Source organism: Cornus florida, unplaced genomic scaffold (genome assembly GCF_030987335.1).
Source record: "Cornus florida cultivar Cherokee Brave unplaced genomic scaffold, ASM3098733v1 CherokeeBrave_3.0.0_Hap2_Chr10, whole genome shotgun sequence".
In the NCBI taxonomy this organism is placed as follows: domain Eukaryota; kingdom Viridiplantae; phylum Streptophyta; class Magnoliopsida; order Cornales; family Cornaceae; genus Cornus; species Cornus florida.
This window is the reverse complement of record NW_026775580.1, coordinates 66,089,990-66,106,925: the sequence shown is the minus strand read 5'-3', so window position 1 is coordinate 66,106,925 and position 16,936 is coordinate 66,089,990. Positions and strand designations below refer to the sequence as shown.

The following is a 16,936-nucleotide window of genomic DNA, read 5'->3' as shown; positions in this document are numbered from 1 at the left end:
TGAGGTAATCTTGTTACATGGAGAAGCAAGAAACAAAATGTTGTTGCTCGCTCGAGTGCAGAAACTGAATTCAGAGGTATGGCGCTTGGACTTTGTGAAACTTTGTGGTTAAGACTTCTCTTGCGGAATTTGGGTTATCTACCTAGGTAACCGATTAGACTATATTGTGACAATAAAGCAGCATGTGATATTGCCCATAATCTAGTTCAACATGATCATACAAAGCATGTCGAAATAGACAGATTCTTCATTAAGGAGAAATTGGATGAAAAAATTGTGGAGTTGCCTAAGATTCAATCTGATGATCAACTAACCGACATTCTCACCAAAGCAGTCTCAAATCAAGCGTTTTCAAAAATTTTAGACAAGTTGGGCATGTGTGACATCTATGCACCAACTTGAGGGGGAGTGTTGAGATTTTATTTTTTGTAATCCGGGATTATACAGATTGTATAGTTGTAGAATTGAATTATTTACTCCTTAATTTAGGGCTAATTGGTAGGTAATTAGTTTCTTAATTATTGTATAATTAGTTACATATACTCATCGTGAATAATATCAAATAGAGTTTTAATTCTCATATTCTTTCTCTGAATTTTAAGTTTTTCTCCTGTTTTCTAACTTTTCTTCTTATTCTTCTGTTTTTTTTTTTTTTTTTTTTTTTGTCAATTAATCATTGGTAAAGTCAAAGCTGATTGACTAAAATAATATGATTAACTAAAATGTTTATAAAAAGAAAAAGAGTGGTGATACTATTTTCCAATAGAAAGGGAGAGCCATAATGAACTCATGGAGCCCATATAGGTCGCAGATGAATTTACCAAAGTAGTATTGTTCAACTCCATTTTGGTAATTAATTTTTGTTTTATTATTATTCTATTTTTTTTTTTTTTTTTTTTTTACATTGGCAAGAGGTTCTTTTCCTGTATAAAAACTTGAAGCCTTAATTTTTAATTTTGACCCATTTAATTAAAAAAACAGGCAGTATAGTCTAATAGTACTTCCTCCTTTCCAATGAAGAATGTCATTAATTGATTTATTGCATGAAATTCAACAACATTATTTCCTCATAAATCAGATTATAAAATGGAGGATCACTCGTGTTGTATCTGCTCCTCCCTTTTAGGAGGAATATGCTAGTATAAGGTGCAAGGTTCGGGCCTTGGTAGAGACGCATCGACTTGGAAGGGATAGGTAGAAAGAGGCAAAACGACAAAGCAAGTATCTAGAAATGAGATTTGATGATATGATATATTCTATGGCGGCATCATATGATCCTGAAGCACCTAATAATTTCTCTGAACATCCAGAAACATAATGAAAACTTCTCCATCCCAAGACTTCTATATCCATAGACCATTTGTCATCAAGGCAATGCAAACAGTAACCTAACTTCATTCTGTATACTAAAGAAGTAAACATTCCATGAGAAGCAATGAGCAAAATTGCCAGAATGCATGTGATTGTTTTGGGAGTTCATAAGCAACCCACCTGAACAAACTGCGCGAAAAGGAAAAAACTGATGGTGTTTCTGGAAACCACAAAAATGCACATAAAAAACCGATGATCTTGGTTGTAACAACAACAGAATGGTGAGTATAACCTGACAGTCCCAAATATAATGATGAAATATAATGATACAATATTTCAAATTACATCCATGAGCAACAACAATGGAACATCTTTTGCGTGTCTAACTAATTAAAAAGCCCCTCCCATTAGCGCTGGACTTCCCAACTTCAAAGAATCTCCCATTACCAAAACATCCCGGAGTTCCCCCAAGACAACCACCAAAAGAAGAAAGAAGAAGAAAATGGTGAAGGCATGAACTGATATAGAGAACTGCATGCCAAGTGATTTCAGTCCAGCCAGCTTCATGCGGGTATATCACAACAAAGTATCAGTTCTTAACTCCCTGTTTATACAGTCTTTAGACTCGATGCCAATTTGTTGAAAACCCGATTAAGCAGTAACACCAGAGACCCATGGAACGATAACTGGTGCTTTTGGGTGCGAGTTTCTATAAGATTCAGAATACTTGTCCTTGAAATTCTGTTTAGGCTTTTCTGCCTGCATTTTTAAAGTTTCAATGCAAAAATAAAATAATCAGTTTGGAACATTAAAACATAGATCGGACCAATGAATAAAATGTCAGTTTAATGAGAAAGTAGACCGAAGGCCCATTGCTTACATATTTCAGCCAGCACTCCCCATTTTTGTGCTCATATTTATCAGGGGAATAACACCCTGTCTCAGATGGGCAATAAACCCATATATTGCACTTCTTTTCTTCTGGTTTGGCACGTCTAGCATGATCCACGCAAGCCTGACAACAGTCATATGCACTTTCTTTATGGTGGGTCAGGCCCCATCTGACAGCATCACCACCATAATCAGTATGAAGTTCGGTATGGCATTCAGGAGGAAGTTGCCTGCCAGGCAATGGCTCTTCATCTGGAGAGAACAGGGATATGTGAGTGAGTGAGACAGAGAGGAATTAGACTGAAATTAGTTACTGCTGAATTACCAAACTCCTCTGCGCCTTCCGGTTTGTCATCATGTTCCTTGGTAATGACTTCAACTGGTATCCAAAGTCCAATTTCTTCAGACAGCTGATCCCAACGGGACTCCAGAACTCTTGCTAGCATCCCTAAAAAAATCCTCTCCTATTAATAACAATGACTCGGCCAAATAAAAATGCCATAAGAGCCACTCTTGGAAACTCTAGTGCATTTTACTTCCTATGGAAAAAATAATGTTAAAGCTGCAAACAGATTAAAAGAAAAGACAAATCCTCACAGAAGATAAAGACTGTAAGAAAGGACACTACCGGCTTCCTCAGGTAGAATAGTTGAATTCAAGGTTTTATCACTCATCAATTGTTTGGTTTCTTCTAGTTTTTCCTTGCGCCAGCTTTCAACAGCTTCTGTTCATCAGAAAACAGTATCAATACAGAAATTGGAAAAGATATGGCCAGAAACAAGGGAACTTATATAATAGACAGCACAAAATTGTGAATAGATCAGATATTTCGTAATTTGTATCTCCATTATCATTTAATTGATATATGCTCTGCTGAAATACTTTGTTCCAATCCGTTTCTAACAGTTTAAGCTCTTATAGTCCTCAGTTGTTATGGTACTAGAGTAGAAAAGTCCAAGCTCAAATCTTGCCACCTATTTAAAATATAAATTAATAACAAGGATGGCCCATTCATAAGAGCATATACATGAGGGGGAGGGTTGAAATATATTAGGGAGAACTACAAAAGGCCTCCCTGAATTACCACATTTTTGCAATTATTCCCGACATATTAATTTGGTAACAAATAAATAAATAAATAAAATATTGCAATTACCTCCTCCCATTTGTTTACCATTAGAGAAGGAATGGCCTTTTTTTTAAAATGTGATGCATATGTTGTGTTAAATGACTATTATAACTTTTTGGAAATCAGATCACTGTTAGATCAAGTTTTACCCCAAAAAACCAATTGTGACCCATTTAGTTCATCAGTTCTTCACCTCTTCATTTCTTCTTCTTAAAAAACCTTAGCATATATATAACCATAATACATAATGAGAAAGAATTACAGAGAACAAAATTTAGAGCGAGAAAACCACTACTGTCACATCCCTCATTGGTTGCCACCACCACCCCAAATCACTTTCCGAATGACCAATCACGAAAACAACACCATAATCATAGATCAAACTTTTTAGGGAAAGAATGACTAAGAATATAAGAAGGATACAGGAGAAATGAAGGAAAATATCAAGTAAATTCCTGCACACTTCCTCACACGTCACATAATCATACTTGGAACAGAACCAGAACCCACTCTACAGAAATTAGGGTTGGAGCTGGACAAAGCGCAGAAGGGCTGTTCGCCAACTGGAAACATGCATTGTCTGAATATGAAGCAAGTGCCAAAGAAGAAAAAATTACTGCTCAGCAAACCAGTGATCTGATTAGAAAGCTTTCTGGGGATTCTTTATTGTTTTTAATTCTTATTTATCTATTTGGGGTTGGACTGTTGGAGTGAAGAAGTATGGTTTGCCATGTAATGCACAGAAGAGCGGACTCATAATTGAGGTTTGATCTAATGATTCTAGTCATCATTCATGCTGTAGGGTTCACATACCAAGGGCTTATACATTACCTTGGTATCATGTGGAAGTAGGAGTGTTCCATTGCCAACCATGGAGCTGATGATTAGAACTTCCACAATCAGTCGGGTTTTCTCGTGCTTCTTCTTTTTACTTTTCTTTTTTCTTTTTCTTTTTTTTTTTTCTCGACGGAGTTGAGATTTGGTTATGGAGTGTGGTATTATGTTCTCTCTCTCTATATATATATGTGAATATATTAAAACACACACACACACCCCCATAAATGCAGGTTTTAGATGAAGACTATTAGATTCAGACTCTCAAGCTTAAGGGCAGTTACCGATATTGGAGGCTATTTCCCAAGACTTCTAGGGGACCTCATACTGATATTAGAATCATTGAAGACTATTAGATTCAGACTCTCAAGCTTAAGGGCAGTTATTGAAAATTCCTTTCATAGGCATATTCAACAAACTTGCCTTCAAAAGATTTCAGTAAATTCTGCATATATGCTCTGGTTTGGTTTTCTGTTCTGCTCTCTACAATGATCGATTTCTGGTTTAAAATACTCAGAGGTACTGGTTTATGGCTCTGAATATGGTTCCCCTATTCTACCAGTTGTGCGCTGCTATGGTTGTTTTTTGGGTTGTAAGGGCTCCGAGTTTTTGCTCCTGTTGTTGCAAATCCTATCCTTCTTGGTGCTGTTTGGCTGTCTATCATAAGGACAGAGGTGATTCATCCTGGTGCTGTTTGATTGTTTATCATAAGGAAGAGTTAATCTAGGTGGTACTCCAGTAGTGAAGAGATTTGGAGGTTTATTGTGTCCTTTTTGTAGATAACCATTGACATTCTCTCCATTCGTCTGTTGCTTTCATCTCTTAGCAGTTTGATCGGGTTTGTTGAGAATGCTCTGGTTTTAGATTTTGTTCTGTGGAGTTTATCCTCCTTGACCTTGTACAAAGGGAGTTTTTTGTCATGCCAGGGGGTTAATTACAAATGTGTGTTTTTAATTCAATTTGGCCAATACATTATAATACCTCTCTCTTAACAGCTTAAACGTTTAGAGTAGTTGGTTCCTATTATGCTTCATAGAACAAAAATGAGGAAACCTCTACCTGGAGCTATAAAAACTAACGCTAAAGAAGATCCTGCAGTCAACATGGAAGTAGATACCATCACAAGGTTTAGGTCTCAGACCAGCAGAAACTCTAGACTGGTGCAGTCATAGTAATGAGACATTAGAAGTAAAAACTAGCAACAATCTGTTTCGGCTCCAATACAACAAGCATTTTTTATCATTTAATTTGTAAATGATAAAAAATATATATATATACAATTCTGAAAATCAACCATATATATAAGCCTATTTGGTTCAATGCAGATTGACTTGGCCAGAAGCCCGACCAAATCCAACTAATATTTTAACATGAATTGGTTCCCACTGCCCCCACAAAAGTGCGCACTTGAATATTCAGTATTGCACTTTAATACAGACAAATTCTACCACATCCCAAATACAAATGCACCCCATAAACACTTTAAGTACAAGCAATGTTACTCTCTCTTTTTCTTTTGTTTTTTGTTGGTTTGGGAGGGGGGAGGGGGGTGGGAGAAAGAGGGCATCCCTATCTACAAATAAGATTTCAACGTACACAGTGAATCTGAAGCAACATATCACAAACATAAAATCAGATCTTAAACTCTCATAGTGTTACAAATGTCAATGAGAAAACCAAGGGTGCCAATAAATCCTTGAAAAATCAACCAAAGCAAAACTATATATATATGAAAGCCACCAGTTGATAGACAATTATAAGAATAGGTCTGTCCATCAATCGAGAACAATAATGTAATAAATAAGAAAGGTAATGCATCATCAACAGAAGTGAGGATGCAGCAATATCAAAACAATTGTCCTACGATGATGGGGCACACAACACATAACAATTAATGGCAATATGGTACAAATAATTTTTAAAATCAATGACTTCATCCCAAAGTGTAGCAACAGTGCAGCAATATACCAGAGAAACACATAAAAAATAGACTAGAGAAAAATGGAGATGGGTCATCTCTCTTTATTTATCTATATAGATATCACTTCTTATAATGTGAACTCAACATAAAAATATTACATATCCAAAGGTGTCAGGATGGAATTTAAATACATTTTGATTAGCGATGTAAGCATAATACTGAATCTATTCCAGAGATGGAAACATTCAGGATGTCACAAATTCTATGCCACTCTTTAAGGCTTTAAGCATAAATCTCATGAATTTGATTTGAGTTTCTCTATCTCTATCAGCCCTCAGGCCATTGACCTGTGGCTTGTGGGTTCCAACACATACAGGAATCCCAACAAGAAGGGCCAGTTTAGCTGTGACAGAATTCAAAAAACATCAAATTCACCATTTTTTTTTTTTTTTAAAGAAAGGACTCGCAAAACCTCATAACATATTAAATGATTGATATTGTCTATAAAACCCTCAATCCAATCCAACTGAAAAACGCAATGAATGAGGTTCAAGTTCAATCAAATTTCCCACGTTTAGAAAGATAATCTGGATGATAAAACCCACCATTTGTCCAACAAAAGTTGTTGCACATAGTAATTATTGGAAAAGAAGCCAATTCAACTCTGATTTCATTTTTTATCATATTGCTTTCTTAAAATAATACTAAAAACCCCTTTATTTTTTTATTTATTAATTTTTTTTAAACCCCTTCAATTTTTAAGGGAGAAAAAGCGAACAATAAACCCTGTTAACAACCATCTACTCCAAAAGCTTAAGCTATTAGAGAGGGTGTAACTTTAATAGTAATATCCTTCAACACGCCCCATCACGTGTAGCCTTCTTTTGGTCCAACAAGTGTTTTTCAATTTTTTTAATTAGGGTGACGATGAGGTTTGAACTTGAGACCTTTGGCTCAAATACCATGTTAACAACCATCTACTCCAAAAGCTTAAGCTATTAGAGAGGGTGTAACTTTAATATTAATATCCTTCAACAAACCCCATTGGCTTGGAGGTGGCACACCAATTGTGAGTCGTTTAACAACTCAACAAAGCCTTTTTCCAACTACTTGGAGTCGGCTACATGAATCCTATAGTTCATTCCAGTCTAAGGCCATGGACAACTAAGTCTCGCTTGATAACGTGACGACTCAGCTAAGTCATCTTGGAATCCCTGCACTTTTGAGATTTCACCCTATGTAATGAGATGTCTCCTGCATGTGGCCAAGAAGATGTGTGTCATGAGATGGTTCAGCATACCAAGACGAATCAGTCAACATCATCATGTTCCAACTAACCTTGTAGAACAAAGTTAGTTACTCTCCCAGCCACGCGAGCTCCCAGGAATCATATTAGACCAAGTGTCTCTCATTCTCAATCAACTAAATACCAGATATCAGTTTATTAGGTTTGATGTATTCACAATTTTTTAAGAAGTAAACATAGTTTGGGACGCGTTCCCCTTTTGAACGCTTTTAATACAATTTACTTATCAAAAAAAAAGTAAACAAACTATCCAAAGGTCAATTTATCTTTATTTTTATTTTTTATTTTTTATTTTTTATCTTATGTTCTTAACTAAAAAAAAATACTAGTAATCAAGTCTTATAGTGAGAAATTGGATTTTTTTTGTTTTCACAAAATGACTAAAAATTATTCATTTATGATGTTCTTTTTGTTTTAAAAATAATAAAGTACAGAGTAAACTAAGACGTGTTCATAAATATAAAATATATCAAACACATTAAAATATTAGGATGATGAAGAGCAGGACATTGAAGTAGTAAAAAAAAAAAATGATCACTCTGATGTGCAGCAAGAGATGGAACTCATGGAAGTAGGAGTAAGAGTGATGTGAATGATGAGGCTAGTGCTGAAGAAGAGAATGTTGGCTAAATGTGACAGGGACAACAAGGACAATAGCTTATTTGTATCTATATAGCATATATGGCACCGTATACATCTTATAAGTTTGCATTGAATATTTTATATTCAGCTAATATGTAATCTGGTAGTAAACCAGTTTCATAACTCATGTAATGATCATTTATACCATGTTAAATATGCTAGGTGGTACATTTTATCTATTTGAACTATTCACTATTTTGTTCCTCTTTTTTCTAATTTTCATGATTTTAAGAACTTTTTATCCTCATATCTAGCATAGAAACTAATACCAATCTGTGACACTGTAATGAAGCTATATCAAGGTCCCAAATCAGTGACCGATACCCTGACTTCGAATATGCCACCAACATTCAAGTGGATTGGTAGAGCTAGTGAAATTCAACAGCGTTAACTCCAAACTTGAGTCCACTCCAGGTTATCTATTATACAAACAATCAAACTTCAAATTTCCATTATTACTGTATATTAAAAACCTATCAGGTTAAGAGGAAGTAGATATTAACAAATCATGGATGACTTTTAAATTTCTATAATAAAAAAAGAAAAAAATGAGTGATCACAACATTTAGGAGAGAATGGGATAAGATAAAAGGGCCTTGAATTGTAATGCAACGCCTTTAGAAGGATTTAATAGATGAAGTCTCGGGGAGATCCAGTAACAAGATGCCCATTGTTTAAAATGATTGCTTTATTGCCAGATGTTTGATACTACAGGCTTATGAGCGAGCTCAGCAGCTTCTCGGCAGAAACAGCACAGACAAGAAAAAGGAGTTTTGCAGAAAACCTCAAGCCTCAAGCACAGTGTCAAAATTGAAACAATCAGTATCACTTGATTGTAGGACAAATATCATTTCTAAAAATTGAAAAATATGGCACCAAAAAAAGGTAATCAGACCAGGCATAAAAGATCTCAAAGGATTTATTTAAAAAAAAAAAAAAAAAAAAAAAAAACAAACTTCAATGAACCATTTTAGGATAAAGGATGTGTCAGACGAATGCAAACAAGAGCACATCTTTCCAAAAAAATAATAGTATAACATTTTCACGAACATTTGGTCAAGCGAAATACAACTTTGTCTATGTTGCTTCTAGTGTTTTAAGTAGAAGGCTTGCTTTAGATAGCTACAGTTAGCTTAAACCCTTTGTTAGATGCACAAGAACATTAATCATGAGAGATTTTATAGCTAACAATTTGATCCCCAAGAACATGAGTCCTAAGAACATATAAATGAATTGATTCAAGAAATACCTCAACTCGCGATACTTGTAAAAGAGGCCTTTATTGGTCATGGAAGAAAAGGTTGTGAAGGGTATGACATGATGCATGGTGGATAGCAACTGGGAGATGGAATGACCATAGAAACTATCCTAAACTTCGTGGTATATCATCTTACTATATCGATGTCTATTTCACAAAGTGATGAATATTTAGGCTTCAGTCAATTATACCCACTAAAAAAGTGTTCGAGGAACACCAGTAATCAGAAAACAGATAAAAAGAGTTTTCTAAAATTAAATTTCATCTCTCAACTCCGTTTATAAGAATTACCATAATAATGAAGCAAACAAAATTGTGAGTTATTTTCTATTTTTTGTTGTTTGGAAACAGATATAGCTATAACCCCAAGGGGTTGGCTCAAGTGGGTAAGAACTTGGCCTTGGTGTCACAAGAAGTATCAGGTCTGAGGTTCGAATCCTTTTGGGTGGAAACAATTCCTTCAAAAAGTGCAATCAAAGAAGTCAGATTGAATTTTTTTTCATAACTAGGAAAGTATATCAGCCTAACATGTAAAAAATGTAAGATTATTCCCAGAGAGAGCTTGACATCATTGGCAGTTTTAGTTGTATATATTAAAGGAGAACCAAGAAGGAGAAAGGTATTAGAAACCTAAAAATTAGGTGTAAATATAAAGGGGAAAAATAGAATTGATTTTTTTTTTTTTTTTTGATAAATGAAAAAAAAATAGAATTATTTTAAAATAAGATGTTAAACTAATATAATGAAATGAAATAGTCTAATGCGTAAAAGAATGTCAAAAGAATATGCTGAAGAATTAAAAGGCTAAGGCCATTCTCTGAATAAACTTGGTGATTGCAGGAAGATGTCCAAATCATAGCAAAAACAAGAAGTTACCGCTATGAAATCATTCAAAAAAATAGAAATGAAAAAAATTAACAAACAAAGAAAAAGAAAATGAAAAAGAAAAGCAAAGTAAGAAACGCTATGTATAGAGTAGGGTCCCCAAGAGGATGTATTCAAGATTGTCCTAGACTTCGGTATTTCACAAAGTGGCTGCTCTGAGGCTTAAACCCGTTCCAATGGCACTGATCTTCATGCTTTAAATCGTTAAACCAGGCAACAGCCCTAATAGAGCATAAGATATATTTATTATAATTCTATATTGGGTACAAATGATCGATAAAATAATATGTAGATATATTTGTATTTTGTACATATAAACTTGCTAGACTGCATATCAAGAATACTTTTATCATATAGAGTACATCAAGAGTTTTTATCTTCGTGAAAGACGATGAAATTAGAGAATGGTGGAAATGTCGTTTTGAGAAGCTGTTGAATGAAAATCATATAGGAAGATGTGGTTTAAAGAAAACAGTAACTTCAGGGATATTAGAGAGTATTTTTTTTGTGCGATTATGGTATCAAAAATTTTAAAAAAAAAACCAAGTAACAACGTAATAAGGAAGATAAACATAAGAAGGGCTTTACGACCATATGACATTTCCTATTGAGGCTTAAAATATATAGGGATGATGGAATTGCCACATGAGTGATACCTATGTATAAACATAAAGTAATATTAAAACTTCTATAAATTATTGGGATATTGAATTTATTGAAGATTTAATGGAGAAATCAGTGGAGAAATCTTTCAGTAATTGATGTTGTTTCCTATTATTGAAGATTTGGTGTTACTAGAGGAATCAGTGGAGATAAATCCTATTTGTTTCCTATTTTCTAATTCTTTCCATTCTTATAATTTCTTCCCCTATATAAAGGAGCCTCCACCATTGTATTGTATATGAATTGAGAGAGTATTATAAAAGTGATGTAGCCCTTTGGACTCTTTGTGCCGTGGATGTAGGCCCTAGTGGCTGAACCACTTAATATTTGTGTGTTCTACTTGTTTTATTTATCTCTTCGCTTCCGTTTTATGCTTTACAACATGGTATCAGAGCCTAATTTCTCTTCCTAGGTTCAGACCCCTATTTTGGGGTATTCCCTTACCGTCTGAAATGTTGCTAAGGGTTTCTCAAAGCTATTTGTGACTTGTTTGGGCTGCCGATTTGTTCGGCAATAATATTCTTCGCCTTTGTCAAGTCTCCGACAGTTTTTTATTGACTTGTTTGGGCTGCCGGTGTGTACGGTGGCATTGTCCTCGTCTTTGCCGTGTCTCCGGCAGTTTTTATCGACTTGTTTGGGCTATCAATGTGTTCGGTAGCATTATCCTCGCCTTTGTCGTGTCTCTGGCAATTTTTTGTTGACTTGTTTGGGTTGTCGGTGTGTTCGGTAGCATTATTCTTCGTCTTCTCTCCTCTCTCTTCATTATTCACACTTGTTGTTACTCGTCATCTCAATGGCAAGTTAGGCATTCATGCTCCAACTTGAGGGGGAGTATTGAAGATTTAATGGAAGAATCAGTGGAGAAATCTTTCAGTAATTAATGTTGTTTCCTATTATTGAAGATTTGGTGTTACTAGAAGAATCAGTATAGAAAAATCATCCTTGTTTCCTATTTTCTATTTCTTTCCATTCTCATAATTTCTTCTCCTATATAAAGGAGCCTCCACCATTGTATCGTATATGAATTGAGAGAGTATTATAAAAGTGATGTAGCCCTTTGGGCTCTTTATTCCGTGGATGTAGGCCCTAGTGGCTGAACCACGTAATATCTATGTGTTCTACATTTTGTATCTCTCTCTTCGTAATAAATTATGATATGGAATTCTGGATTATTATGATAAACCAACAACTTAGACTTGAAACATTTTGTCTAAAAAAAATCAATTCAGATTTGCTATTATTATTTTTTATGAAAGTAAAGTATGATAAGTGTTAGATTAGATGTCAAGAAGAAAGATCTAAAAAGAAGAAAAGTAAAACCAGAACTGAATACACAGATTATACTTAGCAAAACTAAGAATACAAATGGATATGTACTAAACCAAGAGCTGTATAATTTCATTATCTAGATTCGATTATTCAAGAATAGGGAGAGATTGAAAATGATGTAAATCAAAATTTTACATCATGATGGATTAAGTGGATGAATGCTTTAGCTTATTGTTTGATAAAAAACATGCCTCTAAACTTGAAAGAAAATTCTATATAGCATCTACTAAATTAGATAGACTTCGTGAGACAGATATAGGATAACTAAGAATAACATATTCACAGAATAAGTATGGCCAAAATGCCGTCTTTAGGATGGTAGTGTTGTAAGATAAATGTGGGCTCTTTTGGTTGAAGTTGATGTTTGGGGTATTACATGTAAGATGACTGAGGTACCAAGTGGACTACACTTGATTGAACCCTTGAACCAAGGCTATTTTATGAGAAATGGAAATTGGCCACAGGAATAACCAAAGAAACCCAAGGCAACCCTTGCCCTTGGTATTGATCTTAGTTCGGAGAGGTCATGATCTTTCTAGATGTTCTTGAGATCCTTTTAAAATGATTTTGGTGTGTTAAATGTATCAAAGGGTCTCTTTTTAACATATTGGGTAGAACCTGATAATAATTTTATGTGTGACACAAGAGGTGCTCATAGCAATGCAAGTTCACAAGAGGATGATGCGGCCATGTATTCTAAGCATAGTCCAGCGGATGCCACCACAAGCTATATCACGTGGACTCAGGATACATGTGTCATGTGCGGATTTGTGTTTAAACATCAAATTATCAAATTACAAACTCAAATAAACAGACACTGCTAAATATTTATACTATATAATATTTTTCATTTAATTTCTAGAGTAAATTCATGAGTAAAAATTTATTTTTTTTAAATTCTAGAGTAAATTAATGTTTTCACTCCTTTGAAAGTAATAATGTAACAAAATGAGCATAATGATGGTGTTTTATGAACAATTATATATATAATTGAAACATTTGAGATGCATGTCCAAGCATATGGGTAGGACATATATCTCATACCCACGTCTTGAGTGATACGGTTTACCACGAGTACATCGCGCACTTTTTAAGGACCATGTAAGGCCACAAGTAACCTAATGGGATGGCAGTAAAATTGGAAAAAAAATGCACACTTGGATGGCAATACAAGTTTAGAACGATATCGAGGCCATCAAACATATTGAACATGATATAGCAACGATCAAAATGGGTGCCACCATGTGTCAATGGAATGATGTATGGGATGTTGTCTTGTGTTGATTATTGCATTCCAATAGGGTGCTGCCGCTTTATTAAAGGATATGCTTTTTTCAGGGGCCACATGATGCCTCACTTTAGGACAGGCAAAACATAAGCCACAACAGGGACACCTTAGAAAACTCTAAACATCACCCACAAGTCAAATGTAACATTTGACTCCATTATAACACCTAAGTAGTAACTTGTTATATCAAGGTTTCAGATACTCTCATGCTGAATACTCGTGTTTAGGTAGCTTTTTCCTTATGGGATGCTACCAAAGATTTTTTAACAAGCATGTTACACAATCAAACACTACTATGAATTTCTAAATTGTTGGCTTTACTAATAATGAAGATTGTACAATCCAAGGCTTCATATCCCAACAACTTGAGGGTGTTTTTTTCCCTTTCCAATGAGTTCATTCTAATAATTATATCAATAAACAGTAATTTCATCAAATATTTTTATATATCCCATATATCTTCAGGGATACAAGTCCATGACTTCTTTTTTTTTTTGGTTGTTGGTTCGTCCTCCTCAACTTCAGGTCGCTTGAAGTAGCAATTAATTTGATAGTTTCTCATAATTTCCTATAGATTTATGCAAATGGTTATGGTTTCTTAGAAAGTTACGGTGAAGTTATATCCTCGAAACATATCGACTGCTGAAGTATAGGAAGTTGAAACAAGAGATGAAATGAGGAGGAAGAAAGGCAGAAGCTCAACCATGCCATAACAATCAAAAATTTATAAAATAAAAAAAATAAAAAATGGAGACAGAGGGAAACTAGAAAACCCTAACAATGATGCAGAAATAAATGGAATCAAGCTCGAGGGAAATTATGCAATAACAAACTGTGAAGATTACAGCATCGGAAAAACCCCAAACTGAAAGTTCTTAAAAAGAAAAAAGTTGAGGATGACCAAAAAAACAACATTACAATTCATAACCATTTGATGCCCAAAAACATTCATGAAAGTGGATTTCATCAAAATTTCAGGGGGCAATCCATGAAAATCAAAAGCACGCTTCAGGCTTCAGACTTCAGAGGGAGTAGGATATCTACCTAGGAAAAGAATGTGCAGCAAGAATTTAATCAACCATATGGACAATAATTTATTAATTCCAAAACAGTTTCTGAAATGCAAGAATCAAATTGAATCAAGTCATCACTGAATAATTTTTCATTCATGGGAGTAAATTGCATTGTCATTATTACAAATATTGATTTCATGAAGTACTTTTATATGTTAATGTGATCACAATTTGCAGAGGCTTGTAATTTACACCAAAAATTCATACGTGCTATCAGACCGCTAAAACGAATTATGGGATAGTCATCATAACTCACGATTTACATTCAACTTGTAGCTTGTACAAGCACTTCAAAATTTAGGATGCGACTCTTTTGGCATCATTTTTAAAATAAAAACCTAGGAGAGTCTCCACAGTAGCCTGGCTTTAACTTCCCATATACTTTAATGAACCAGTTTGATTTCTCAAACATAGAAGTGCAACTAAAAGTCAACATTTAAAATATTGCTCGGACGCAAATATCCAACACGAACATGCAGCAAACTAGTACGAAAGAGTTACCTAAAACATTTCCAGGCTAAAGAGTAGACTGCTTTCATAATGATAATTTTGCAATGCGGGTAAGGAAACAACAATTTACAGCATTGGTAAAGTTGAGGAGCACCCACCTCGCTGCTCACGCGAACTTGCGTTAGCATTTAAGCCCCTCAACCTTTCCAGAATCTCATCCGTTATCTTCTGTTTCAAGTGCTGGGGCAATTCAATAATCTTTTCTTCACTTAAAAATCCCTCCTTGATTTCTTTCACCTTTTACCACAACAAAGTGTTCCCATTACACTAAATTTAGTCAATTGGCTAACTATGCAATAGAACAGAACACCCAATTACAACTCGAATTCAAACTATCAGAATTTTGTAAAACAAATACTGTATATGGTTACTATAAAACCCCAAAACCTAAAAATTGTCCTTACCAATTTAACAAGTTCTATAGGTTCCGATGCCTTTCGTATTCGAATTGATTCTTCCATTTTCCTAACCTGATCTGGGGTGTACCTAAAAGCTGTATATTGGAAACAAATCAGCAACCAAGCATTGACAGTTGAAGAAATAACAAAAATCACAGATGGGTATCTACAAAAACTTCAATTTGATAATGGGTTCTTCAAAACAATCATGAAAAACACTGAATTTACAATTAAAGCCAAGACTGTGACTGAACTCGTACCACTTTGTGTATCGTTGTAAGTGTAGATGTAAAGCGAACTATACAGAGAGTGAAGAACATAGAGAGCAACACCGATGTTAATTGTACAAATAAGGACAGTGGTGCGCTTGTACGAACACCATTTGCTTCTCTCATTGTATCCCCACTCTGCCCTCGCCATCTTCTTCCTCTGTTTTCTTCTTCAACTTCGTTTCCATCGCATCATCTCCTCTCTCTCTCTCTCTATATATATATTATATATATCTCTATAATCTCCCACTCTAGCAAAAACCCAGAATTCGAAGAATGTTTCTTGAGATTCTAGTTGCCTCCAATGGATCAGCAAAATTGATCTTAGCAATCGAGGGCTTTCCTTTTTAGGTTGGGAAATTCTGCTCTGTTTTCAAAGAAAATTGATGTCTCTGTCACAAGAACAGTGAGGTCGTGTTTACACTATTATTCTGTAGTATATTACTATAATTTGCACTATATATCATAACTTTAACTCCGCAACAAGATTGCTATTTGGACTTACTGTTCGTAACTTTTGATGTTAAATGCATAAGAAATTACACAATATTGACTATATTGACAAAGCAATGCTAAAGTGCGCAGGTGCACGTGACATGTTTATGTTGAATTTGTGGTCATCTGCCGACTTTATGTTAACGTGCGCTTGGGTTGTAATGTAAATAATGCAAGGGTTTGATTCTTATTTTGAGTTTTTTTTTTTTTTTTTTTTGGCCATTAATTATTCCTTTTTGGTATTATAACTTTTTAAAAATATATACAAATAATTAATTGTCTCCTTTTTAAAATTACTAAATTTTTCTTTCAATTTTAATACGTATATTACCAAGTTTAGAGATTTTTTAAATTAAAAAATAGCATATATTTTTATTTGACTCTTCATATGATATAAATTAGGGTAAATTGCACTCAGGTTTGGGTTGAAGACGGCCATTTACAACTTAAACATTTTTTTAACAATAACACCCAATCATGATAAAAGTAAAATGAACAAAGACACACAATCATGATAAAAGTACTTACTTGCTCTTTAACTTCTGAATTGACCTACATAAATTATTAAATTACCTTTATAACCTCTTATTAATTGACCAAAATGGCCCTCGGGAATGAAAAAAACAAAGGGTAAAGTGCAATAAACCCCCCTTAACTTTACCCCAATAAGCAAAAAATCCCCTTGAATTTTTAAAGTAGCAGAAAACCCCCCTACACTTAGTTGTTTGGTTGCA

At 34.5% G+C, this 16,936-nt stretch overlaps 1 protein-coding gene across 1 annotated transcript; it reads right to left on the bottom strand.

Annotated features, from left to right (window-relative positions):
• Positions 1–1,526: 1,526 nt before the first annotated feature.
• LOC132276800 (uncharacterized) lies at positions 1,527–16,144 on the bottom strand. Its single transcript, XM_059778410.1, has 7 exons — positions 15,699–16,144; positions 15,445–15,533; positions 15,139–15,277; positions 2,831–2,926; positions 2,528–2,650; positions 2,192–2,454; positions 1,527–2,070 (listed from the first exon to the last, which is right to left on the bottom strand). Exons 1-7 carry the CDS (start codon positions 15,856–15,858, stop codon positions 1,963–1,965), a joined length of 978 nt encoding a protein of 325 aa, XP_059634393.1. The 5' UTR covers positions 15,859–16,144; the 3' UTR covers positions 1,527–1,962.
• Between the last annotated feature and the right edge of the window lie 792 nt (positions 16,145–16,936).

Bases quoted from the DNA above. Each gene is read 5' to 3' on its own strand.
- LOC132276800 (XM_059778410.1), bottom strand. From the start codon at position 15,858: ATGGCGAGGGCAGAGTGGGGATACAATGAGAGAAGCAAATGGTGTTCG. The intron at 15,534-15,698 runs GTACGAGTTCAG...TCCAATATACAG, and splicing joins TTACAACGATACACAAAGTG to CTTTTAGGTACACCCCAGAT. The intron at 2,071-2,191 runs GTAAGCAATGGG...TTAAAAATGCAG, and splicing joins GGGAGTGCTGGCTGAAATAT to GCAGAAAAGCCTAAACAGAA.